Raw genomic sequence first — 27,982 nt, forward strand, 5'->3', positions numbered from 1 at the left:
CATTGAAAATGAATGTGGTTAAAGATCACCAAGAAGAGCTTCCATTATGTTAGGAAGTCACCTATTCGCTGAACAGTTAGGCATCAATCAGGCCAAAAAATAAAACTAGCAAATTCAAAACGAGTCCTGATTAGGACTGACTAAACAAGGCAAAAGAAAGTGGAGAGCAGTGTTTTGATAATTGGAAATCTAGGAAGAGTGTTTCAATAAAAGACAAGGCTTGCTTTATTTGCTGATTTTCATGTATTTAGTTTGTGTTTTACACTGCTTTAACCTATTACTGTCTGAATTTGGTAGGTTTTTTTGTGTGTGTGTGTGTGTGTGTGTTTGAACATGATCTTTTGGTGATGTCTTTTATCATTTTTTGTCCTTCATAGAATGTTCTCAGAAAAAAGTGGGAATCATTTTATACCTAAGGAGGATGCCTCATTTTGTGTCTTTTGTCTGTTTGTTCTTTTTAGAAGTCTATTTTTTCCTTTAGAACCTGTGTGTTATCTTTGAAAAATGGTATCACATTGGTGCAAAGTTTGAACAGGCTGATACTATCTAGTTAATAATGTGCACAGTCCAAAAATTGCCCCCTCTTTCTCATCAACTTCATTTTTAAATGGCTGAGGCCTCTCAATTATTTTCTTACTTTTTTTCTTAACTCGCTCTTCTTAGTCTCCTCATTCCACCACCTCCTTTCTTTTTCCATCCTCTGTGATTTATGTTAAACCTGCAGACATGAAATGTGGAATTAACATTAAGCCTACCATTCATCACCTTTTTGGCTTTGGATTTCCTTTTTTCCCATATTTTGTTTGGCTTGTCTATCTTGTTTATACTTTCTCAGGGCAAAGACCAGAGTGCCCCAGAGCTCTTCAGTGTTGAGTGCTCTTATGATGTTAGGTTCTTAGCCTTTGAAACCAGCTGTATAACTTTATCTAACATCTGTAAACAGCACTTTCTCAGTGAGTAGCTTCTCTGTTCTTCTCAACTACTGCTGAAATTGTTCACTCACGCTTTTCCATTTCCTATTTCCTCTTAGTCATCTCTGTCTCAGTCTCATGCAGTCAGAAAGTATAATACTAACAGGGTAGGCTTAGACATGCGTAAAAAAAAAAAAAAAAAAAAAAAGTCTTAAACAGTACAAATACTCCCCTTCTCTGTGTATCACATGTCACTAGAAGAGAAATTTTGCTAATCTTTTGCCCATGGTTTAAGTCTTGGGATTCCTAACTTTTGTTTAACTCTCCAGGTTCTTTTTCCATGTGCATATGTCTGGTAGTGCTATATATTGTGTCCTAGGGAATCTCTGAGAAGCATTTGCTTTCTGCAAGAGAAGGATATTGTCAGTGTTTTTTCATTTCTCCACATTCACAAAGAGTGCTAACAAATTTCTGTATTAGATGATGCATGTCTTGGTTTTTATTTGTTTGTCTTCACAGAAAATATTAAAGATACTTTAAAGCTATGTAACTCTGTCAAAAGGTATGAAATATGGACACAGCTTTTGGCCTCTAAATGAAAAAGACAGAACAAACCATCCATGACATGTAAAACTGTTTTCCAAAAGTTTTTTTTTCCAATTATGAGTGAAGAAGGGGGCATGAGACAGGAAGCAGAGTTGAAAGCTATAAATAGGGACATGTGGGAAGACAATTTAGAATTGCTTCTTAATTCTATTCATGTTAATTACAAAGAGTAGGAAATTGCTGTCTTGCTTTTTTTTTTATTCAGAGAGGTATGCAAATCTGAATAATTTCCAAAATGTTTAGGATTGATCATCTGAAATCCTGACACTCCTGCAAATATAGCATGCTTGAGACTTTCAGCTGAAACCAATTTTTTTTTCAACTCCTCAGTGCTTTCAAGCAAACTTTTTTGAAGCCAATAGAATTATGACAGAGTTGGAATGACAAGACTAGGAGAAAAATCTTATGTAAATTTTACATTATACAGTTACCTTGTCATATTTTTGCTACCCATAACCCTTATGTTTTTCAGGTTTTGATACTTTTTAAATAACAATTTCTACATTTGTTTACTACATGACTATGCTTTTTTTTTTTTTAATACTGAAAGTTGTATTGTTCTGGCCATTTAGATTGAATATGTGAAAATTAAATGGAGTCTGTATTATTTAAATTTATCTACTTTTTTTTTAAACTCAGTTTTATGCAGACCTTTTGTTTTCTTGATGCTTATGCTGTCCATGCAAAATAATTCTTTTAGCCTTTAGCCCCTTATATTGATTTTGTTAATACAAAAAAAAAAAAAAGAGTTAATCTCATTTTCTGCTTGAGAAATTTAAGTTTTTACTGAATAAACACGGAAAAAAATTAGAAAGGCTCCATCCACTATAGACATTCTCTTCAGGAAAAAGAAAATAGATTTACACGTCTGGATAGTAACATGATTTTTCCATATAGATGAAAGTTTCTCATTTATTAGAATTGCTCTAAGTTATGTTTTTAAGTCAATCATTTAATCTATATATACAAATTAAATGACCAATCAATTTTGCTTCAATATGAAGTTGAGATGAACACTCGTATCTGATTTTTTTTCATTAAAAAAAATGAATCACTCGTTCCTGTTAAGACAAAATCTGCTTTAGACAAATATCACTCCACTGAAGCACGTGTGAACAAGAGAATTGTTATCATACCCTACTCAGAGCACAACTCTTAGTTTCTTAAGTTTTGTATTCCTTTGAAGACACAAGCCAGCAAACATCTAACTATTGGTTTATAGTTCACCCTTAGGGGAGGTACTTATGCTGAATTAACCCTTCGTTGATTGATAAGATAATTCTTAAGCAATAATTTAACTGAGCTTTTCCTGCCTTTGTCAGCTCTAGTGGTTACCAGTGAAGTGAGTGAGTTATTCTTTGCCCCTTCTCAAGTACTATCACCCAAGTTAGTGTCTGGCAATACTTATAAGCATGTAGCTGGTGTGTTGAAAGGATCTATCAGTTGCATTCTCCTTCAGAGTTGCATTCTCATAATTTATAGCTTGATATATGTCTTAAGGCATCTAGAAAAATGGGAGAAGATGTCACTTGTGGTAACAATGCTAAATTTCTTTTATTTTTCTTTCTTTTAATTTTCTTTTAGAATCAACTTTCCTCTGCAAATAAAGGCTCTTCCAAGGGAAACTATACTGACAATAAAACTCCTCGGAGTAAACAGTGCTTCTAAAAAGACAGAGGTGCTTGCTTGGACATGCTCCCCATTGTATCCAAAAGAGTAAGTTTGCTTTTGTATGGTAGCTTGAGAAAAGACCATTCCTGAACAGGGTTACACTCAATTTGGGAAGAATACAGAAAGAAAAACACTAATTTCAGATTAGATTACAGTGAACTGATCCTGATGTGCCTGTAAGAGCTCCACCTATAAGCTTTTCAATACCTTCTTTTTGAACTTGGCTTGTGTAACCGTTAAACACAGTAAAATTCCTCAGGCCTGTTGAAAGGTTTTGCTGCACCCATGTTGCAGCTTTACAAATTCCTTCTCAGCACAGCTGCTTGTTCACAATCATGGTGTTTTTTTGTTGTTTTGTTTTTGTTTTCAGTCTGCTTTCCTTTCTTGCTGTCATTCATTCGACTCAGTCAGACAGTGATGACCACAATGATCAGCTTTCCCTCTACTGGCCACTTCAGTTTTCTCCTCTTTTTTAATCTCTTTTTTTTCTACACATAACACAGTATAACAGTGGTTTAAAGATACTTGTAGGCTTGATTGTCTCTGCAATGATGCATGAACAGAGATCTAAGGTAAACTTTCTACAGTACCTTTTATATATTTTAGTGGCAGTGAGAAATCTGAATTTAGATCAAGCTGTTATGATGATACTTAATTTTTATTTAGATTCCTTGAGGCATCTGAGTTTAGATCAAGCTATTACAATCATACTTAATTTTTATTTAAACACCGTAACCCTGCATGCCACAGCGTAAGATTCACAACAGCAGACTTGCTGAATGCACAGATGCCTGAGATGGGCAATAGACGAATATGCCCAAGCCCCACAAGTTTCTGCATAAGAATCTGTATCTAAACTATAGCTCTTTCCTCATCTTGAGATATCTTCATCTACTTTTGCACATCATGTCAATCACCATTTAAAAAAAAAAACAGAACACCAAAAAAAAGAAACTAATTGCATGTATGCATTTACTTGGTATGAAAGACCTTGGATTCCTCTGAACTTCTAGGCTGAGAGGTTTTAAATGCTAGACAATAGGTTGGATGGGGCTAGAGGCTTTTTCCATATTTTCAGGAGAAAATTCAAGATTGCTTGAATTTCTTTTCAGAGAAAGAGAACATTCTTCTATGACTGAATGATTAGAGCTCTTAGCTTGAAGGAAGGAAAGAGACATGAATCAAATCTCTGCTCTAAGAACTGCTCAGGCATTTTATTCAATGACTTTTCATTAGGCTAATCAGAAGACGAGTACATCAGTCACTCTTCCATTTTGTATGTCTTTTTAAAGAAAATATGCATTGTACTTAATTTGAGTATTTTTACCATTATGATGCTTAGGTTGAAATATGCAGAGGGAATATCTTTGCTGAAAATCTTGAGATTAAATGTTAACTTGTTCTCAGCCCCAGCAAGTTGATGTGTGCTTGGTACATGCAGAGGCAGAACTTTAAGCATGGGAACTTAACTGGGAAACAGTTAGGAAGGCATCTCTGGAGGTAAATAGGACATAGAAGAATCCTCTTCTACTAGAGCACCTGTTCTACTACAGCCTTTTTTTTAATTTATTTTTTTCAGCATTTAAGTTCTAAATCAAGGATTGTTGAAATATTTGTTAGTCCTCAGCTCCTTATATTATGTGTTTTGTAATGTATATCTTCAGATCAAACATATTGAATTTCCTTAGGTAGATCTCCAAGTCACACAGACAATTTTAAAACTTCTACTGAAAAATGGCTCCATTATCTCTTAGTACACATAATCAGCACAGTGAAGGGGATGCAGGGTTACTTTCCTTTCATCTGCTGTATGATTGTTCAGATCATTGCTGAAACGACCCTTTAAAGCAAAAATAAAAATTGAGTTGTTGGGTTGGAATAATTTAGGAGTAGCATGTTCAACACCCCCTAATCAGTTAGCTGTGTCATTTACAATTATAGCAATTACTAACACAAAGAAGCCAAAACGCCTTTTCCTCTTTTAGCCAACCACAACTCCACAAAATTATTTGTTCACCATGACTTGAATTGATAGACTGATTTAAAAATAAGGATAGCCCTGAAATTCCTTCTCAAATATGAAACCTGAAAATATCTGAACATTCACCCAGACTGCTTTTCATTTTCCTTGGAAGGTCATAAATATTTTTGGATAGAGTAAAGTAGTTCTCAAAGTTAGCTACGTAGACAGCAGCAGGACTAAAACTGTGAGGTGATTCTTTGTAAATAATGCAATCAATGAACAATTAACCAGACTTTGCTCCCCTGCAGCCTGGAATGCAACTAAACTTTGACTTGTTTCAGCAGAGTACTTCTGAACTTTAGGTACAACGAAAAGGTCTGTACCTGTAGTGTTATGCTAATGTATCAAGACTACCTTGTATTACTGCAAAGATTACAGTATTAGGGTCTCTAAATGAACAAACTCTGTAAATGTATATAAAAAGATTAAATAAATCTGACCAGGAAACGTCTAACAAAACATTTCTGTCTTGGAAAATACCTCTTTCTCAAATGAATGCTTTTCTTAGAGGTGAATTTATGTTTTTGAAAGAGTTGTAACAGATCCTCAGGTCTAGGATTTAATTTACAGGGGAAAGGACAGAAATAGGCTCTTTGAAGTAGCCAGTAGCCCTGAGGTATTTACCTGGGTCATCAAGCATCCTTGTTCAAATCCTTGTTCCAGTTGGTCCCTGAGCCATTCTTCTTAGGATCAGGAAAGATAAGGACAGAGAGCATCTATTCAGATGCTTTTAAAATACCTTTCTTTCCTTCCTTCCTTCCTTGATACCTATTTTCTCTCAAAAATGGCTATTTTCATTGTATAGTGTCTTCAATCATTCATACTTTAATTCTTTATATTTAGTCTGAACTGAAGATTAAGAAAAACTGAATTTATTTTAGCTATTAATGTATGCAAGTTCCTTTCATCTCTGGCTAGAAGCAGAGAAAGCTTCTCATGTTTTTGGGCAGGACCAGGTCTCTTCCAAACCAAGCCATTCTATGTCAAAGTCCCTTTACAGATCAATGTATAAGAGAGATATACTAGCTGATGGATAGAGAGTAGCCACTATACAATTTGTCAAACATGTGTTAGTATTTCTTCTAATCAGCCTTGTATGTTTCTGCACATTTCTCTGTAATTCTTTACAAAACTGACATCCTGCAAATTTTCTCCAGTCTTTGCCTAGGTGTAGTTGCCTACATTAAAATTATTGCTCATAAACTTCTTTTGTTTTGTATGTTAGGTTTTGGGGCACAAAATTAGAAAGAATCAAGAACACAGCCTCAAATTTGTTTTAATCTGGAGTAATCTGATAATTTTCCAGTTGCAATATTCACTGTCTTCAGATTTATGGGAGTTAATCAAGCTAGAAAATCTGTGGAGTGAAGATATGTTCCTTGTAAATGTCTGTAGGACATATAACATTTCTTTGCAAAGGAAAATTATATCTCTAATATGAGTTTTCTAGAATGTTGTAGTACATGTAATTAGAATTGTTATTTCATGATATCATTCCAGTGCAGAATTAATACTTCTTAGGCCATAAAATATGATTCTTTTTAGCACAGCAGCTTTGGATTTCCTTTAAATTTACCTCTGAATTTCTGAGGTTTATTATGTCAGGTTTGGAGATAATTGCATTGTTTTTGCACCATATTTTGTCCTCTTTTTCCTGGTATATCTTGTCTAAACAGTCACACCAGTCTAACGTTATATACATTTTGTGAATGAACACAGTAACAATGATGATGGCTTCTGACTTGTCCAGTTGGTGAGCCTCCATATTCACATTTCTTATCTTTATCAACTGTCCTTAAATCAATAAGGTGCTTGATGATGTTCCTGTATCAAGAAATCTTAGTTTCAAGAGTCAGTTCAAAAGTGTTTGCAAACCAGAGTGCCAATTTTCCATTCCTTCATGTCAGAAAAATGTGTTTGTCTCTTGGGCTGAATAGTTTAGCAATCTAGAGCTAATTAACAAATCAGGAATCCATCATATGGGTCAATTTGGGAGCTGTAATGTCTCTCACAGTGCCCATTGCTCTGAGTTCATTGATTCTAACAACATGATTTATTTTGCACTGGTATTTCCAAATCAGAACAGGCAACAAAATTTTCCTCTTGCTGGGTGTGGTGAATGAGGTCTCCCATGTGAATTTAGGACACCAGGTTGAATTTTTAAGATGGAGTGGCTTGTGTTGTCCTTCCATTGCAGTGTCCTCTTCTTCTGTGATAAGATTGGCAGTTTATTTTAGCTCCTGTTGGAAACAAGAGCTGGGAATCTGTAATTCTAGGGGTTTCTACCTGCCCTGGTTTTGTGTGAGAATATAAATAAATAAATGGCAGCAGACACAAGGCAGCACTTGTTTATTCACCTTCTTATGGGCCTTATGCTGAAGAGAATTTTTGCAGTTTCTACATGGAAACCATCACCCATGACTGTGATCACTTTACAAAGATCAGTATTACTGTCCTCACTTTATAGATGAGAAAACCGTTAGGAAAAATGGGGAGCGACCTGCCTGAGATCATCAGTCCAAAACAGCAGAGAGAGGAATCTGTTCAGAAAAGATTATGGCTATAATGCTCATGATGCTGGCTCCTTCATTTTCTGAACGGATCCTACACACTCTGCTGCCTCTTTTCCTTTTTCTAAATATAATGTAACTTTCATTCACCCATGAGGCTATTTGTTATTGTTCTGTTTTTGTGTCCAAAAGAAGAGCATTATCTGTGTTGTGCATATAGTTCCCCAAAGATTGCTAGGGAAAGCTGCACCTGAAAATATATCATATTTCAGTAGTCAATGTCTCTTCACACATTTTAAAAATACTGCCTGTGTTTATTGACTCGCCTTGGTCTAAAGAGTGATTTGTAACTTTAGTTATTCGCTTATTTGTAGACATAAATTAGGGTATTTTGTATAGAGGTATAAATATTTTTTTTTAAAACTAGTTCAGTTTTTTCTTAGGAGATAGTACCTCCATACTGTTTCAGTGGTCTTTGGTTTTACTCATAGTCCTCTCATCTGCTTTAACATATGAGCATTCTTAGTCTTTCTGCTTTTGAAATTCTGAGCATTCTTGGTCCTTCTGCTTCTGAAAGCATTCTGCTTTCTTTGGTGCTTCTCTGGGACTGGAGAAGTCCACCTACCAATTGTTCCTTACTTTCCAGGACAGTCTTTAGCCACGACTGTACTCGGTACAAATGAGCTGTAATAATGAGTTCAGGAAATGTCTCAATTAAACACACATACAGTGCCTCTGAGGTCTGTGGTACTTCTTGTATTTGCTTATACAGATTTTCAGGTTACCCAGGAAAAAAAAATCTACCGTCTATATTCTTCTTTAAAGCCCCCTATGGTTTTAGAGCATGGTATAAAAGTGATTAGCAATAAAGAGAACTCAAAAGGATAATTTAGTCTTCATGTTCATTCAGTTCTCAGCTACTCCTTTCCCTGCTAACTTAAGGGGTAATTAGTTCGAATTATCATGTAAACTTCTGTCCACAAGGGACTGGTTGAAGAGATGTGACTCCATCTACAAGGGGATGGTCAAAGAGATGTGACTCCAGTTAAGCATCACAGGAAAACAGCTTTGAACCACGATTGATCACTTCCACATTCACATCGGCTGAGTGTGAAAAACTTCATATCACAAACTGTTTTTCCCCAAGTGGTATCTTCTTCGCATCACAGTTCTTTTTCCTGCCTCTCTTTGCCTGCAACTATGCCTGCCTACAGCTGCAGAAGAAACTAGAAAATGGCTTTGTCTTTAATCCTCTTGAGCTGTATTTCACAATAAAATAAAATGTTTGCACTTATGACATCAATAGGTTCAGAAGTGAAAAACAAAAATTAGTCCTAAGTTAGTTTTGCACCAAGTGTTGAATCACAAAAATGACTTTGCAGGAGTCCCCTGTTTCTTCTTCAGATGACTTTGCAAAAATTTATTTTAGTATGCAATTCAAAAGTGTACTTTTTTCCAGCAATGATTCAGACTCATGCTGGGATCAGAAAGTCCATCTGAGTTCTCTTTTTCCTCTAACATCCTCATCTCTGGTAAAAAGCTGTTTACTCAAAACTCATCTACCTGGCTGTGTTTTTGTTAGAGTTGGCAGAAGACAGTCTAGCCCATTCTCTCACAGTTTCATTGACTGAGCAGTGCTTGGAATAATACTAATAAAATTTGCCAGTAAAAGAAGAGATGTTCAACGTATCAAAATTCTGAATTTATCCTAACTGACCATTAAGATGTAGACAAATTAGAAGGTAAATCTGGTGTACTATATAGTATCCAGGTACTGCATTCTTAATTTGAGTGGATTAGTTATCATTAGAATTTACACCTGAACTTTCTGATTTTATTCAGGTTTTCTGGAATGAATTGTGTTGACCTGCCAAATTGTGTTGTTTTTCTTATTTGCAGACTATATGTATGCCTGTTTCTGATAGGGCTTTATCGTGCACATAGTGCTCAGATAGGTACTTCAGACCATAATCTTTCATTTGTCCAAAAAACAAATGTGCATGTGGTACAAACCTTCCCATTCAAATTCCTTCCAGATTGTTGAAGGCTGAAGCTGTACTCCTACTTCCCTTCCATTTACACATTCTGACTGATAAAAACAGCAGGATTCATTCTGGTCGCAGTAGATTGTCATGAGTTTCTTCTTTCTGTGGAATTAAATGTATGCTGCCCTCCACTCCCTCCACCTTATATAGTATGTTGACACTTCACAGTCTCTACCGTATTTGTTCCCAAAATGAAATACTGAGATAGGAATATGGTGTTATCCTCATTTTATACCTAGCTTCAACGACAACCCCTGTCACGCAGGAAGTCAATGGTAAAGTACAGAGCTGATCTGGAATTTCTCATCAGCTTGATCTGACACACAATCCCTGCAACTAAATAGATAGCATTATGGCAGACAGGCCACCAGTGTACAACCACTACTGATCTTGACCAGATTTGTACTAACCACATAAAGATGAAAGGTTTGTTATCCTTTCACTTGTCCTTTAAGCTGTCCAGTTCTATATTTTTAGATGTGATTTCAATAAACCCAGTTCACCTCCAGTACTGAGGCAGTATTTCTGTCTGTGTCCAGGCGGCTCATCCATGGAACTGTGCTTCTTAGCATGAAGTTGGACAGCATACTTCCAGCATCAATGATTACCCCAGGCATCTGCAGTACTGATATACCAACTTCAGTAACGTTGCAGGTAAGAAAATGAAAAAGCTAAGAAAAGTTTTTTTCCAACAAACTGAAAAAAAAAAAGACCACGCAAATTAGAAATCCTATTTCTACTATAGCTGCTCAGAGAGGGCATGTTAATCTTAGTGGATGAAAATTATAATGCTGCACAGTGGCAAATATGTATGATAATTTGTATATAGAATGACACCTCTGAGAGCTACGGAAGATTTTCATGCAGTAATTTTTTATTAATATAATTTTGGTTCCAAAAATACTTTTGACAAAAATTGCTGACTAGTTACATGACTTGCAGATGGCTTTTCAAATCTGAACTTTAGTTCTGGGTACTACTGAACTGTGTGCATTTATAAGTGTAAAATACAGCTTGCAATTAGTGTGAAGGAGCTGTAAAGGAAGCATCTACAAGCAAATTGTCAACAAATGGCAGTAGAGCTCTCTCTCCATGACTATATGTTGAGAACCCACAAACTCTGGCAGAATGGTGCTCCCAGTACTGAAAATGCGTTAGGTCTGCCTGGTAGTTTTGTCACCTTTCCAAGTTAAATTAGCAAGTGGATACTTTGAGGGCAAAGCCAATTGCTTTCTGTATTAAAAAGCTGAAATGACTATTAGCAAATGACATGTAAAAGAACAGATAATACAGATAAATTCATCTGGTCTAAAAATACCCTATTTTTAATAGACAAGCAAATGGGGATTTTCTAGTCTGAGGAGTTCGGGCCAAGAAGATGACTTAGAACAGCTCTTTCTCTTAATAATAAAGGAAGTCCAGACAGTAAATGGCTACTCAGCTATCATCTTTCTCTGCTGAAAGGAACGGGAAAGGAGGGTCTCTCATTTCCCCATCCCCTTCTCAGTTATTGCCATATAAGTGACAGTATCGTGACTTGTGAACATACTGGAAATACTGCCATAAAGATTGCTTTTCTGATGTGGCCAACATGACACTTACATTTTGTAGGGAAAAACTTTGTTAGCCTTTAAACGAGTGATGCATATCTAATGTATATACATACAGAAAATATATAGATAAGAGATTATGATGTGAGCAAACCAAAATGGGATGTGCAAATTGAACTGGATTTTAAGGAACAACCTACATTTTCAGATTACCGTGACCTCAAGATTCATAATTTTGGTGGAATGTTTTCTTTCTCTGTATCTTAAAAACATTTTCCTAAATTTTTGATGCCCATGTGAAAGTGCAAAGAATGAAATATTGGTAGATACTATACAACATATATGAAATTGAGCATCAGGAACTGATATCAGAAATCTGATTCCCATCTCTTAAGCTGTTAAACTGCATATCAGAGGTTTTTTTTTTTTTTTTTGAAAAAAAGAAAAAATCTAATGGATGCTTTTCATTTAAGACCTATCTCATTAAAAAGCAGGAGAGGGAGGGAGGAAGGAAAAAACAACTTCAGCCTTGAGTACATGTAGTTCTAATAAAATTGAAATACAGTGGATTAAATTCTCTCAAGAATGTCAGAGACAAAGCTCCCACTGATTTTCGTGGGCTGGGTATATCACCAACTTCTCTAAGTAAAGTATTACTTGCAGTGAACCTCCTCAGAGAGTTACCTCCTCTTCTGTCATATTTTGTGTGCTTCCTGTACAAATCCAGGATGACATTTATTAACAGATGTATCTGAGAATACATATCGCTAAGAGGGCTTCTGTCTTTTTTGTATTTTTTTTTTTTTTAATAAAGATTGACTTTCCAGAAACTAATTTGGAGTTCATTAAACCTGAACCTGAAGAGAAAAAGGATGGTCTTGAAGAGCCAACCAAAGAGTGCCTGAAGCATATTGCAAGACTTTCACAGGCACAGTCTCTCTTGCTGTAAGTTGTACCCAACTAGTTCTGCTGAATCTTTGCTTGAAGTACTTATTCTATTGATCACAATTAAATGAGTCCACTTCTTTAAAAACATTTTTTTCTCTAAAGGAGCATAATATGATTGATTTGAGAAGTAGCACCTCTAAATGAGAGAATAGATCACAGCAAAGCCTAAATAAGCCCCTGGAAGTGGCAGTGTACTTTACTGTTTTAGAAAAGGGTTGTTTTTACCTCTCTATCATTATATCTTTTCATGTCTTTGCGGGGAGAAACCAATTTTTGATTCAAAAGATAAGATTTTCAAGTGATGTGATAAGTCTATGACAGTATTAGAATGAAAATCTTTAGACTCAGTGAAAATCAGTATTCCCTATTGATAATTTACTCAGACTAATAAGCTATAGTAATAGCATATAATCATTAAAACAACCCGTATTAGGTTCTTTTTAAACAAGGAAAGAAGTATGCAAAGTTTAGCTTTAAACAGAATACAAATAAAGACAAAGTGAAACAAAATGCGCTGTATATATTGAGGAAGATAAGTATGCTCAGGTTACATAAGCAATTAGGATTATGTACTATATAAAATAATTTTAGATATAATCGAAGTGGCATTAGGAACATAAATAGTTATGGAAAGTCATTACACCAGTCACAGTTAATTATTTAAATTAATCTTTCATCAAAGTTCGAAAGATACATTAGTTTTGCAATAACTAAATAACTTAAAGCCAGTCTAGCTCTCTGTGTGATATATCTGCTAAGAAGGCTTTTCTATGCTGATTTCCTTTTTTTTTAATTAATTTTTTTAAATTAATAAAAAATTAATAAATAAAATTTTAAATTAATAAAAAAATAATTAATTAAATTAAATTTTTTTATTTTTTTTAATTAAAAAAAAAGTGAATTTAATGTTTGCTTCATCTTTTAAAAAGACAGAATATAATGTAAAGTTATTTTTGTTACTCATGGGGTCTGTGGTCTTTATTTCTAATATGAATGGGAGGACAGTATTTTATCACAAATGGCCACTGTGCTAGGGCACCGGCAAGTTGTCTGCATGATTCCCACCTGCAAAAGGTGCTCTAGAAATGATTTGGGGTACTTCAAGTCAATGCATCTGACCTCTGTTTGTAGTAAAATGGTGGCTTCTGTGAGAAGAAATAAGATCATTAAGCATTTAGCTAAGCATGGAGAAATCTGTCAGCAAAGAGCCAATGTGGCTTCTGTAAACAGAAACCTGCCTCACCAACCTGTTGCTGATATTCTAGAAGGTTGTAAGAAGGTGCATGGATTTGGGGGATTTGGTGAACATAAAGTATTTGGATGTTCAAGACACTTTGGTGAGGTTCCACATCAGATTGTTAATGAAAGTGTTCATGGGTATAGAGTAAAACTGGTTAAAGACAAAGTCTGGACATTTAATGGTGGCTTTTCAGAATGGAGTAATCAGCAGTAGAGTCCCTCTGTACTCAAGGTTGGGACCAATTTTATTCAGTATCTCCATCGATGATGTGGAGAAGGAAGTGTATGGTGAAATCTCCAACTCTGCAGATGGTACTAAGCTCTGCCAGATAGAAGCTGTGTCATGGAGGAGACATCCAAAAGGACCTTACAAAAATAAGCAGGCAAAAATATGGCAAGTGAGTTTCAGCGTGGGTAAATTTAAAAGGATATATTTAAGGAAAAATTATCTAAGACATCTGTACATGATGCTGAATTCAAAACCTGCAGCTACAACACAGAAAATACATCTTTGAATTACTGCTGATATTTCCCTGAACTCATGAGTACAATGTGCAGAAGCAATCAAAAACACCAACAAAATACTAGGTGTCATCAAGAAGGGTGTAGAGGAGAAGCCAATGTATGTCATTTCACTGCTGTCTAAAACCATGAAAGGCAGTGTTTTGAGTATGCTGTGTAGTTCTTGCATCTACAACTCAGGAAGGACACAGTAGAACTGGAAAAGGTAGAGAAGGGTAATCAACATGTTTGAAGGGATGAAGTAGTAGCCTAATCAGGAGAAGCTAAAAGCTAAAAAATCTGAGATTTCTTATATAGAGAGGAGAAGGCTGAGAGAGAGTGGTGTGTTTAATATTTCCAAAAGCATGATGGTGGTGGACAAGGAAGAAAAGAAAGGAAGGAAGGAAGGAAGGAAGGAAGGAAGGTACAATATTCAAGCTAGGGATATCCCATGGCAGAAGTAGATCTATTGTCAATAAATGGAAGAAAGTACTTCAAGCAGTCAGCGGTGAACCTCTAAAATCTACTGGCACAAAGCTGGGGAGGTAGACAATACCATCAGATTCGTAAAGGCTATCCACAGGTTTGTGGCTAACAGGTTCATAAGCAGGTATTACAAAGATCAAGGAAGGGTAGAGACTATAACATCCCTAATGCAACAATTTTGAATTCTCTGGGAATATGAAGGGAAGAAACCCCCAAAAGTGGCCAGGCTGGCATGCCCTGCCTAAATTGCATCTCAGGTTGCCGCTGTCAGAGGCAAAACACTGGGTGAGAGATAGACCAATGATCTGGTCTGTGATGACGTTTCTCAGGTTTTAAAGGAAACAAATGAGATTGTGGTCATTCACGATGATTTCCAGAACTAATCATGTCATTTTGAAATGGCTTTTTTATTTTTATTTTTTTTTGTCTCCTGGCTTTATTGTATTTATTTAGCCATCTATAGCTTCCTTCACTTCCTTTCCCAGGAGTTGATGTTACAGAGTGTTACACTGTAACATACAGTATGCTTTATTGTTCATTGAATTATTTAGAAGTTCATTAGAGGTGGTAATACTTACAGGAGGCATGCATGCCTTTTTTTTTTTCCAGCTGGGAAGTTTGCAGAAGACAGATTCAAGTGGCTGCTGCTAAGGCTTCAATAAGTTCAATAACATTCTTGGAGGAAAAAGAATGGTAGTCCTGGCTTTTCCCACAGCTTGTTGTTTTCAGTTATCCCATCTTGTGGTCAAGATGGTCTAGCAAATGCATCATCAAGGTGAAGGGTGGCATACTTGGGGGTTTGAATGAAGGAGGTCTATTTTTATTAAGCAATTTCTGGTCAAGAGGAATCTGACAGCCTACGATTTTCTGTTGTATCAATATCAGAAGCATTCTTGTTACCTTCCTTAGTCAAGATAGTTTTATTAAAGTTTTTAAAAATATATTTGTATCCAAACACATTATTACCATGAAATCTCAGGTTCTCTTCCTTCCTTCATGTGTCAAGAAAAAAGGAGAAATCTAGGTAACATTTCAGTAACAACACGTCTGATGAAGCTTCAGGCCTATAAGTCTCAGATATGATTTTTTAATAAAAAGGTGTCCGTGGATGGAAGACACAAGAAACCTCTCACACGCTGTCCTTCTAGTCATTCTACTGAAAGCAGAGGGAATAAGTGAATGGACACAAAATGTTCTAAACCCTATGGTAGAGAAAGGAGAAAATGGCTAAAACCAGACAACCACATGGCTGTCCTTGTTACAGGCTATCAAATCCAATAGCACTGTGGATGCAACGTGGCCATGGCTTCGTGTCCCCAGGTTCAGCCATTAGAGAGGTGGAATGCTTTTTCCCGGTAGGCACACATAGTACAGACAAACACCTAACCACACAAATCAGCCAAGACACAAGGCAGTGCCTTACCAGCACATACACAAACACACAGAACTCTCACAAAAATAGACAGCACAGAGAGTGCGATTCTGTTCTTCCACTCTGCCTGATCAGGATCAAAGTCTGCCAGTAGGATATATCCATGAACATACATATTTATATCTAAATCTTTAGCATTAAAATATCAATTGCTCCAGAAATTGAGCTCATTTTATCTAGTAGCTGGCTCCAGATCTTCCTTCTTTCCCCAGCTGCTGACGACCAGACAGAAAAGCCCTCATGTTCACAGCCATATTCTGCTTGATGGTGTTTGGACCCCTTCCTATTACACACACACAGGTCTTCCCAGTAGCTATTTGAGGCATATGGTCTTCACAGCAGCTGACTCTCAAACCCTTGTCTCTCTGGTAGTTAGCTCTCAGAATGCTGGTCCCTGTGGCAAGCATCTTTTGGATGTTGATTAGTGGTGGGTCACTTGAGGGTGTCAGTGGAAACGAAGGAAGTGAGCTTCAACATATGGCTCGTGCTCCTCACAGCCCTAAATTATGTGATCTTTGGCGTCACCACCAAACCACATGAGGGGCAGGGGGGATGGACTAAGAGAGTTAATTAGTCACTGCCAGCCGCTTTGGCTGAATTCTGAAAACAATTGAGATGTGAGCCTTTGATTTCTTTTAGGATTACTGTGGTGGAAACACAACCCCCCAGAAAACTAGCCATCTGGGACAATGGCTGCTCTTCGAACACAGTACAGCCTGCTTGTGCACAGTGGCTCCCAGTTGGAGGATCAGACTGGTCTGAAGCCAGGAAGATGACAGTCTCGTTTCTACCATCTTTCTTTCCTTCATTCATCATTTTCCTTCTACCTTTTCTGCTGTTTCTGCTTCCCTTTTTCTTTTCATTTTTGCCACTTGTCTAATAGGACTCTTCTTTGCCTACCAGTCATCACAAGACTGCCTTTGCTGTGAATTGTGATTAAAATGGCTACTTAGAGCCTGGTAGATAGTACAGGTCTAAAAAAAGGCAGTAATACTACACACTTCACTATCTGCCCACAGAAGAGAAAGTGAGAAATGGAACTGAGGAACAGAAATTTGAATTTTCTATCTTTGTTTTGCTTTCCTGACTCTCTTTTTGCCATTTTGTCTTGTTCTTTTCTAGGACTGAGCATGAATGTTCAGAACACTCAGAAGCATTTAAACTATTTTTTTTTACCATTTCTCCACAAAATAAGTGATAATTAACAGCAGCTAAGAAATCTTCCACAGAAGCTGTTTTCCTTCATTTAGCTAAAAGGATTAAAAAAAAATTATCAAAATGAAAACTACTGAATTATTTAGGTTTTAAGTAAGATTTTTTTCTTCTGTATTTTCCTTTGTGTTGAGTAGAAGACTATATGTTTTAAAATAACTGTAATATAGAGGGAAACATAGACGTAATGATGTTAAATGAAAAAGCCCAATGAACTGCATTTTTATCAGTGAATAGGGTTTATTGTATCTTAACCCATTTTAGACAAAAAATAGCCTTAGTAGCATAACAATCTGCAGATGTTATATGTACACAGAATAATTTTACCGCTTATCTTAAATGTCGCATCACACGTATGTGTAAACTTTTAGTACAACTAAGAAAATGAAATGAAAATCTCAAAATTAAAAAAATAAAAAATAAAAATACCCTAACCTTTAGTTTCATCTTTAATCTTTAAAATATGTAAATCTAATCTTTAAAATATGTTAATCGAATTTATTGTAGAAACATGGAAAGAGAAAATGGCATTGCCTCTAAAGCAAAGTCAAAGGGAGAAATGTATTATTTAGAAAACCTAATACAACGATTGATTTCGTATCTCCCTTTGTAAATTCAGTGGAGGTTTTAGCTGCTTTAATCTGAACAACGGATTGTCTAGTTTGGAGGATGCTGTTTGAAAGCTTCAGTCCCTGCTTAAAGTCAGCATACAAAAGGGGTCCTTTAGCTGAACTGTCCTGCAGAAAACCATCTGAATAAAAAAGAAAACAAAATATAATAAAGTCTTAGGCCTACTTTTATCTCTTTTTCTGTGTGACTTCTTCACAGAGAGAAACATCTATCTGTTGTCAAAATAGACATGCTGTGAATTCTGACACAGTTTCTTAAAATGACTGCTTAAATGATACTTTTCTCGAAATGGTTGCTAAAAGACATGACAGAATTTTTATCAGAGAGGTAGGTTCTTCTTCTTCTTCATACATTTATAAGCTGATTCTCCTAAAGAAAAGGAATAAACATTCTTGTGGCATTAAAGAAAAGGAAAAAAGATATCTCTGTTCTACCACTCTCTGTTCCAAATGTTTGGCAATTTAAAATTGTAAAAAAAGAAAAGTTGCTTGGTGAAAATAGAACCACAAAGGAGCTCATTGCTCTAAGCTGTGAAAGCCACAATCTTGAGAATTTGAGAAGGACAATGATACTTATTTTGGCTAAGAATGCCCCCACATCATTGCAAATAGGAGGAAGAAGATACTGACAGGTATGGAAATGCTTGGATTTTGAGCCCAGCTTATACACATTCGGACAATGAAATACTTGGCTGGAAATAAGCTACTTGCTTACTGCCTTCTACAAAGTTTCTTACACCTTGCTCTGAAATATCCAGATCAGCTTAAGGTCATATTTAAGTTATCTTACTAAGTAGATGATCACCAGTCTGATCAACTATGACCAAGAAAACTGATGTCTGTCTTGGCTTCAGTAATGATTTGTATCAACTGGAGACCATTCTGCACTTTCAAAGCTTGCTTTTGAAAGCTTGATATCAAATTTAGGAGATTGTCTGAGCTTGCTTCTCACAGGGGATTTCTTCTTCTGTTTTCTGATGATACCAAAACCTAGGATTTATTATTTTGAAGCAGTTATTATGGTGAAATATTGTGTGTTATCTGGCCGTTTTATCATTGTTATTCAGCCATCTCAGCATGTGCTGTCATGTTCCTGGGTACGTGCATGGATGTACCTAAACCCCATTTTTATTGCAAGTATGCTAGAAACAGACATGCCTGTGTTAGTCAAAGGAAGAGCAAGAATGAAAGCTATGACTAGGAGTGTTGTATGTGTAGTTTTTATGCTACTTAATTAGAGATGATGTGTGGCAGATGGAGGTAACAATAATTTATCCAGTGAAGACTGCACCTTCTTTGTCCCTGTCAGAAAATCCCAGTAAAAACAAACAAACAAACACTAACAACAGAGTGGAGAAGAAAAATGAGAGTGCTTGGAAAGTGAAATAACCATATGTGTGTGTCTTTTGACACTTCATTTTTATATGACCCAAGGCTGACAGATCGAGAGTATAAGTATCACTTTTCTTATAAAAGCTGGTCTGCAGAAAATGATATCCTACCCCAAGGAAAACATGTACTTAGCCAAAAAACAGTGTTCTGTATGACTTGGCCCCCCAGTACAATAAAGTTTGTTGCTACACAAAGCTCCAGGTGCTTTTAATTTCAAACTGAATTTCTAATCTTCTCTTCCAGACTCTCAGAGCAACAGAGAAGAATCTTATGGTTTTATCGTTACTACTGCAATAGTCAAAATTGCTCCCTTCCTCTGGTACTGGGCAGTGCACCCAGTTGGGATCGAACAACTGTATCAGAAATGTATTCTGTCATGAGGAGGTGGAGATTTTCTAACCCTCTAGAGGCATTCGGGCTCCTGACTTTCAGGTAAGGGAAAATTAACGAAGTAGGAAAAAAGCAGAATGATCGCATGCTGCTGATTAATTCAGCAGTTCAATTTGCTCAGCATAGGATCATGCTTTGTTTCAGTGATTGTGCTTTTGATTCTGTCCCTGTGTCAAAGTGAAGATGTAATTGCAGCTCCTGTGATAACCTTAAATTGAACATGCTGGCCCTGCCTTCTTGGCTGAGAAGATTTCCTATTTTTCAGGATAATAAAAAGAGTATTTCATGCTGTATAGCCGATTCAGTCAGTTTCTGGTAGCAGGTGATCAGTCAAATACTTAGCATTTACGTAGCACTCCATGTCTTCAAACTACTGTGCAGACATGAAGTGAGTAATAGGAGATAACGAGGACTAAACTGTGCTTCCAGACAGTGATACTGTGTAAATACGTGCAGACCCACCTGTAGCCCATCTTTTTGAAGAAGAAACTTTGAAGTCGGTTCCCCCTACTTTGAGTAACCTCTGTCGTGATCCCACCCCCACTTCTTACACCAGGAGCTGATAGTCTGTTGGGAGGCTTTCCTGATGTCTGGGATAGTCTTGCCTATGATGTAATAATAGTAAGTGTCAGAGGACAGAATTTTGTTAGCAGTTATGTTTCCTCTAAAGGCTTGGGAGGTGTTTTGTGTTAAGTGATCTACCTGTGAAAACATTAAACCTGCAGATGAAATGACTGAGCAAATCTGGTTTATCAAGCCCGTACATGTCTGGATAAGCACAAGCTGCACCTGCTTTGCAATCTCAGTTCCATATTATACATAGCACATTTAGAGAAAAAAAATTACTTCACCTAGAACTTCACTTGTGGAGAAAGGACTGTATACACTCACCTCCACATTATTAAAAAAAATAGTTATTTAATAATATAAAGCTAACTTTTAACTGATATTTCCCTCTGAAAGTGATTTCCTAAGAATACCTGCATCTCAGCTTTATATAAGAACAAACTGAAATATTAGAAGTTTCACATGTTTGTGTATATGTCGTATGTTTAGTGGGAATGATGGAAGCAAAGATCCTGAAAGATCAGGGTCTGGAACATATTAGGAAGATTTTATTTACCATTATTAAATTATGAAAAATTATAAAATAATTTATAGAAGATCCATGTAGAAAGGATTATGTGGGCAGCGTGTTGTCTTCCACACCCCATCAGAGCATTCCAGGCTTTCAGATCAGACCTTTTGTCAAATTTTGTTACCTTGTATGAATGGCATTTCTGCAAAGGGCTTGATTGTTCCTCGAAGATGCAGCTCTTCATCAGGGTGTGGTGAAGAAGATTAGCCCTGTCAGGTGCTTTACAGGATTTTAAATATGAGTCAGTCTGTCACAAAGCTTCTCAGTGTGTACTGGATGCTGCATACATGCTATTCATTCTGGCAAAGATTGCTGGGATGGAAAGACAAAAAAATGTCATCACTTTGTCTCTCCTGGTGCCACTGTTGGGTGTCACTGGCACCTGCAGGAGTGCCAAAGAATAAGGGCTTCTGATCATTACCTTAGTTTGTTTGTCCCTATAATTTCTTTCTCAACAAAGATAACATCCATCTGTTGGGTTTTTTTGCTTCACACTAATGCTATGAAAAGTTGTGGATCACAGTACAAATCTTTAACAAAATAAAAATTTTTTAAAAAGTATTCTGTCTTCCACATATCCCCAGGATTTTATAGGTGCATGAACAACTGGGAAGCTAACATTCAGAAACAGAGGGATTACATTTCATTAAAGGTTTCTAATTTCAAAGATGTCTAGGTTGCATGATTCAACTGCCGAGAGACATGTATACACAAATTGAGAGAGTGGATTGCAGGAGAGAAGTACTTTCTGTATAAAAGTATTTCTGAGGTTTCTTGTCTTGGTTCTGTTTTCCTCAGATTTCAATCATTTGGAAAAGTGAAATAGCACTGGATACAGTCCAACCTCCCTTCACCATTACCTTCACTGACTTTGAATTGTAAGCTCCATAACTGAGATGTTTTTGAAAGTTCATTCATCTCTATCCTGTATTATACTTGGCTATGACTATTCATCAGCTCAGTTTCTGATTTCTATCATAAACAAAACAGATCTCTGATTTCTTCTGATTATTGAGACACAGCTGAAAGGTCTGTGTTCTTGTAAAACTTGAGCAGAATATAAAAGAAATACTCTATATATTTGTGTCTATTTTAAGGACTTGTGTTACCATCACTACCATATCATAGGTAAGTTAATCAAATTAGGGCTGATCTTTGTGCATACATTTCCTTAGCATAATGCAAGAATGCAGGAGCAGCTGCACCAAATCAGACCAAAATTGAGTCTAGTGCATCCTATCTCTGATGGTAACCTAGGAAAGACAATAACAATGGACCAAACATAAGACATTATGCTACTTCCCTATCTTCCAGTAATCCACAACTCAGAGAGGTTTTAAAGTTTAATAGCCCTCTTATATTTTTATTCTATGACTTTTTTTTTTTCAAAATAAAAATGGATTCCATGTAGACATTGAACTTCCAGGACAGTCTGTAGCAAGGAGATCCACAGTTCATCTCTATGTTGTAAATTGTGACATATAGAAGTAATACCATATTGTGAGTAGTACTGTAATAGAGTTTCCAGTCACTCAGAATGTTGGATGTTCCTTTGCTGGGACTTCAGTCTGCAGTGTCTGAAAGAGAAGCTGAATTCTTTCAGGAATGTGCTACGTCTTTACACTGTTTAGGGAGGGTACTCAAAATCACTAGTCACTTTTGCAAGCCTTGGGCTGGTGACTCTAAATTACCATTCTCAGAACAAATAAGCATCTATCTCAATGATTAAGCTCAAGCTCACATTTGCAAGGATAAAGAAATCAAAATTATTGGAGGTGCTAACTCATTGTGTGGGTTAGAAGGCAACGCCAGAGAGCTTAGGGAGAGGTATCATGAACCATCAGATCAAGCCTGGTTATCCTGCATCTGAGTTAAAGCTCTCTTTTCAACATTCTGATACTTCTAGATCGTTTGCTATACAGTTAAATGTACACTTTAATAGATGTTTCTTGTTCTTCGGGCATGTCTCTCCTTCTGCTTATGCTCTTCAACTTTGCAGACATATCTCAAGGCAGCCAAATGATACCATACTTATTTATTCTGTGGAAAGGAAGAACATTCATAAATTGGAAGCACAATCATAGTACATTTCACAGGGAAATTCAGTAGCAATCTTACATCCAGGACTTGTGTCGAGTGCATTGATTCTTAAAGCCCTAGAAGCCAATACTTAAAAAAACAATTAAAAAAAACCAATGAGTATTTCTTTAGCATTTCTTGAGTATTTCTTTAGTATTTAGTATTTCTTGAGTATTTCTTTCTTAATCAAGATGGGATGAAGAGGCTGGCATGGGGAAGTGCAGATTAAGATTTTATACTCTTAGTTTTACTACTAATTTCAGGGAAGGGTGATTATAAGCCATTGCCAGAATTTATTTTTTTTTTTCCAAAGGCTGAAGGTATAGGAGATGGTCCCTCATACCCAGCATTGATTATTGGTGCCCTGTGAATTTTACTGTTGACTTCACTTATTGGGTTTGGTAAAAAGTGAAATTTTAACAGAATTAGACGTTTCTCTGGCTGTATCTACTTTGCATGGCAGACTAGCCAGGGAAATGGCACCAGTGTGCTTGTTTATTCAGAGAATTTTCTTTATGACAGAGAGAAGCCAAAGACAGTGTTAGAAATGCTATCATATCTGATGTATTGCTAGCACATGAATGTTTTGCCTATGTATAAAGCAATCATACCTGTAAATTTTTGTCAGGTTATTTTGCTATTCAAATTAACTAAAATGAAAGGCAAAATGAATTCATTAACCCAAATAGCAGAATTTAGGCTCCCTCCTACTCCTTCCTGGCCAGGAATAATGTACTTTTTGTTATGGGACCCCTTAGCCTTTGACACTCAAAGTATTACTGTTCATTTTCATATTATTTAGCAGAATATCTGTTGAGCTGCAGAGTTTAGGTTATATACCAATGTATATGAAACTCACTTTCTAACCAGTAATTATAATAAAATGTGATATTTTGAAACCAGATTTGGTTCACACATCTTTGAAAGCCAAATTAATTTTAGAAGTGTTTAATCAGATTGTCATTGTTTTTGTTGTTGTTGTTGTTTTTTAAATGAATTTGAACTGTTCAGTGCAAGTCTACAACTGAATTTCCAGTTGAGTATTTGTCAAACAGCTGCAGCTAAAGCATATCTTGCCTGCCTGCATCTTATTTGGTTTAAAGGACCATAGCTGTATATCAATGTGGACAGCAATCATGGGCTTATGCAAAGAAGTAAAGAACAAAACAATAATCTACAGTTAAATTTATACTTTGATACATTGAATATACTACTGATAAATTTATTAAACTGTTTTGTAGTAATGTACATGAAATTTAGTGATAACTTATTTGGGGATGTATGCATTGTTAGGAATAGTCAACTCTTTACATTAAGCAAAAAAATGTGATTAATTCCTTTTTTTTTTTCATTGCCTTAAAGTTTTGTTAGCTTGCTTGGCAATAAATATGGAAGTACTACAATAGACAGCTATAATAGCAAAAACAGCAAGGGATTACTATGTAGGGTATGGCATGCTTTCTGTACATGAAAGTACAGTCTAATCAGATGGTTAAACATGTAAATAATAGTTTTCCATTTTATTTTTTTTGTTTTGTTTTGTTCTAATGTAACAAAGAACAGAGTTTGTCTCTGCAGTGGCAGGGACCTTCTAGATCACACAGTTTTCATATGGAAGAGTACTTTTTGTTTGTTTCTTCTTTCCCTTGTTTTCTCCTAGGATATGGATTCCCATATGTGACATCTTAAACCTATTACTAGTTGTTTAGACAAAATTTCTTGTAGACACTGTATATGAACATTACTTAAAATATACTTTCTATGAGTAATTCTACAGATCCATCTACCAATAGATCAGCAAAACGTAAGAGCTAGTGTGTCAGACCATTGACTTTGCAACTGATAACAAAGTTTCTTTCTTTAAAGTGTGTGGGAATGGGAAGGGTTCACAATCCGTATCACAATGAGTTTCTTTCAACTGAAAATTACAAAAACACAATGTCCTTTTTAATAATACTGTTTTTTTTCTCTTTTTATACTTTCTTCTATGCCTTGCCATTTTCTAATTTTCATGTGCTTGCATAGTGTTTTCTGTAGAAGCCTTCAGAGGAATAAAAAAAAAAAATCAACAAAAAACAAACTAGCCCTGCTGATGTTATCTGTAACAGAAATGCTAGAACTAAAGGGATTCCTTAATTGTTATTCTTTACATTTCTAATTACTTTTAAAATACTTAAACTGTCACTCAAAACTTATCTGCATATTATTTTTAAAAGTTCCTCCATACTTTCTCACCAGGCCTGGTTGTAGCTGTCAGTGACATGATATCCTTTACTATCTAGAGTTTTTTGGAGCTTGAATTGGTATCTTGATTCCAGTAAGTTTGCTAGCTCAGCCTTCGTTGTTTCTAACAGACTTAATAAAATGTATTTCTTAGGACTTTAATCTTTCTTTTTTGAAAATGCAACAGAACATAAAGTTTATACTAGAAATATAAAGGGATTTGCAGAAATATGTGGCATTTTATAAGCCTCTAACCTAAAAAATTCATCATGAAAGGCCATTCTATTCTCTACAGAGGTCCTCACATGCTAGAAAATGTACTGAAATGTAGAGTGCCATTTACTTAACAAATATCTTCCAGGATAGGTTTATCTGATTGTTGTGGTTTAGCCTCAAAGGCAGCTAAGCACCACACAGCCATTTCCTCATTTGCTTACTCCCCTCTTCCACAGTGAGATGGGGGAGAGAATCAAAAACAAACAAAAGAAAAAGGTAAACATTCATGGGTTGAGACAGACAGTTTAATAGGATAGGAAAGGAAGGGGAAAATAATAACAATATAATAACGGTAATGGTGATAATTAAATATATAAAGCAAGTGATGCAGAGTGAAATTGCTTACCACCTGCCAACTGATGCCGAGTCAGTCCCCAAGCAGCGGCCAGCCCACCCACCCAACCCCACAGCCAACGCTCCCAATTTTTATTGCTCTGCATGATGCTGTAAGGTACAGGATATCTCTTCTGTCAGTTTGGGTCAGCTGTCCCGTCTGTGTCAATCTCCCAGCTTCTTGTGCACCCCCAGTCTTGTCACTGGCAGGGCAGTATGTGAAACTGAAAAGTCCTTGATTTAGTGTAAGCACTGCTCAAAAACAACTAAAGCATTAGTATGGTGTCAGCATTATTCTTATCCTAAATCCGGATCACAGCACTATACCCGCTACTAGGAAGAAAATTAACTCTATCCCTGCCAAAAACAGGACATTGAGGCAGCGCAACAAATATATCTGTTAAAAATAAAAAAATTTTAAAAAAATGCACATCTATTTCTCATTTACAATCAAAGCCACCACTGGCAGATGCCAAAATCTCAAGAGAATTTCACAAATCCACAGGATGCCTCAGCAGCGCTTAGTTTTCTGTTTGAATCTGATTTAGCTGAAAGGTGCAGCTAGATAAATAGCTCCTTACTGGCTATCTATATGAAAAAAATCAAGGACTGAAAGTTGTTCTTACTTCTAAAGCAAATTGTAGTGTATGCTCATCCAGTTCAAAATTCAGCTCTTTCAGGAGCCATCTTAAAATCTCATGGGAGACCCAGCAATTTACAACTACTTAGACAGAAGTTATAATATGGATGGCTATCAATCACTGGTATCATGTAGGGAGGAAAGTACAAAACAGCAAAAGGTTTATTGAGGTTAAATATCAAAGGAAATCAGTTTAATAAGTTAAGGAGAATCTGGTTGCAAGACAGGCTGTGAAAGGGAAATCTGAAGTTCCTCATGGTGTGAACTGCTGCTGAGGATTATACACACCAACCATCATTTACATATTGTTTTTTCTTCAATAGCATTCCTGAGAATAGAAACCTGGGATAAACTTACAAGTCACAATCCCCGTTGGTGGAGAACTTATTTTACCTGAAGAGAGGACATACAAATATAATTATTAAAAGAAGAAAGCTACAATATGTTACAATGCAGTCAAACAGATGAATGAGGATGTATAAAACTGTAGTTTTATTCACTTATTTATTGACCAATAGCTTGTTTTTAAAGGAGTGGAAAAACAAAACAAAACAAAACAAACAAACAAACCAAAAAACAGCAAAAAAAAAAAAACCACAACTAAAAGTAATTGGAAATCTGAATAAAAATTACCAGTTTCAATCACATTTTATAACTATGCAAAGAAAGGGTCAATAATTTTTAAGTGCTTGTTGTTGTTTTTTGTTTGTTTTGATTTGCATTTTTAGCTAAATTCTTAGATATTTTGTTGACATTATTAAAACAGCTAGGGAGAGAGATGCCAGAATCTTTGTCTTCAGAAGCCATTTTCATAGGTCATTTCAGGAATCTGGTGTCTATGGTTCAAAACCTTTCAAAAACTGATCAGATATACATACTTAAGATGAACTCCTGCTTCTTAGGAGGGTGCCCTAAACACTGTAATATTGAATCCATTGTGATACAGTCGTTTCGTCTTCTGTGCTTCTTGAGTTTTCAGTATGTAGAAATGATTACATATTCATTGTAGCAAGCCCTGGAAATCAGGTTTGCCCCCAGTATCCAAACAATGAAGATGTTTTTCTTAGTCCTAAAGTGATTTCTTGCAGTCAGCCACAGAGCCAAAAAGCCTGTTTGTCCTCTAATCAAGAATAATGTATTACTGAGATCAGGTTTGATGCAACATTCAAAATTTTGCAAGACTGTTCACTGGAAACCCCCTCAAGCCCAGGACTGCAAGGATAGAATAGTTTCCAGGCATGTGAAGCGTAGCATTTTTTATTCAGAACTCCTTCTAGACCTTACCACATTATTAGATTTCAGCAAATAAACTGATGCATGTGTGCATGAGTAGCATAAGCACCAAGTAATACCAGTTGTTGTAGTTCCAGTGTTTCTGAGGATATTAAATGTTTGCTCGAATAGAAATATAGAAGGTAAACCAAATCAAATTAAATATTTTTCTGCTATACCTGTGGTCCTAAACAATGTTGAAATTCAAAAGAGCAATGGATATTGCATTTGGGATTTAGCAAATTGTCAGATGGTTAAGGAAACACATTGATTGCCTATTCCTTCAAAAAGATTCAACTCAGCCTCAAGCTAACCCTGAGATTTACATGCTGAGGGAAACAGCTTAGTAACTAATGCCAACAAATTACCCCAAACCTCATTCAAGATCATTGTGACAAGTGCCATGTTTCCTGAAACAAATAACCTGTAGATTTTTCACTACAATGCCTATGAACTTGAGCTCATCATTACTCTAA

At 36.1% G+C, this 27,982-nt stretch overlaps 1 protein-coding gene across 13 annotated transcripts in view; it reads left to right on the plus strand.

Annotated features, from left to right (window-relative positions):
• The window catches only part of PIK3C2G (phosphatidylinositol-4-phosphate 3-kinase catalytic subunit type 2 gamma), a 333,879-nt gene that overhangs the window by 189,751 nt on the left and 116,146 nt on the right, over window positions 1–27,982 (plus strand). For 12 of the 13 annotated variants that reach the window (XM_080599406.1, XM_080599408.1, XM_080599407.1 and 9 more), the window contains 4 exons: window positions 3,102–3,233; window positions 10,306–10,420; window positions 12,131–12,261; window positions 19,399–19,587. In XM_080599406.1, the coding sequence (XP_080455532.1) occupies window positions 3,102–3,233; window positions 10,306–10,420; window positions 12,131–12,261; window positions 19,399–19,587 (567 nt within the window). The remainder of the gene's footprint in view (window positions 1–3,101; window positions 3,234–10,305; window positions 10,421–12,130; window positions 12,262–19,398; window positions 19,588–27,982) is intronic. The other variant, XM_080599401.1, reaches the window with a different exon arrangement.

The sequence above is a fragment of the Anser brachyrhynchus genome (assembly GCF_964034855.1).
Source record: "Anser brachyrhynchus genome assembly, chromosome: 1".
Taxonomy (NCBI): Eukaryota; Metazoa; Chordata; class Aves; order Anseriformes; family Anatidae; genus Anser; species Anser brachyrhynchus.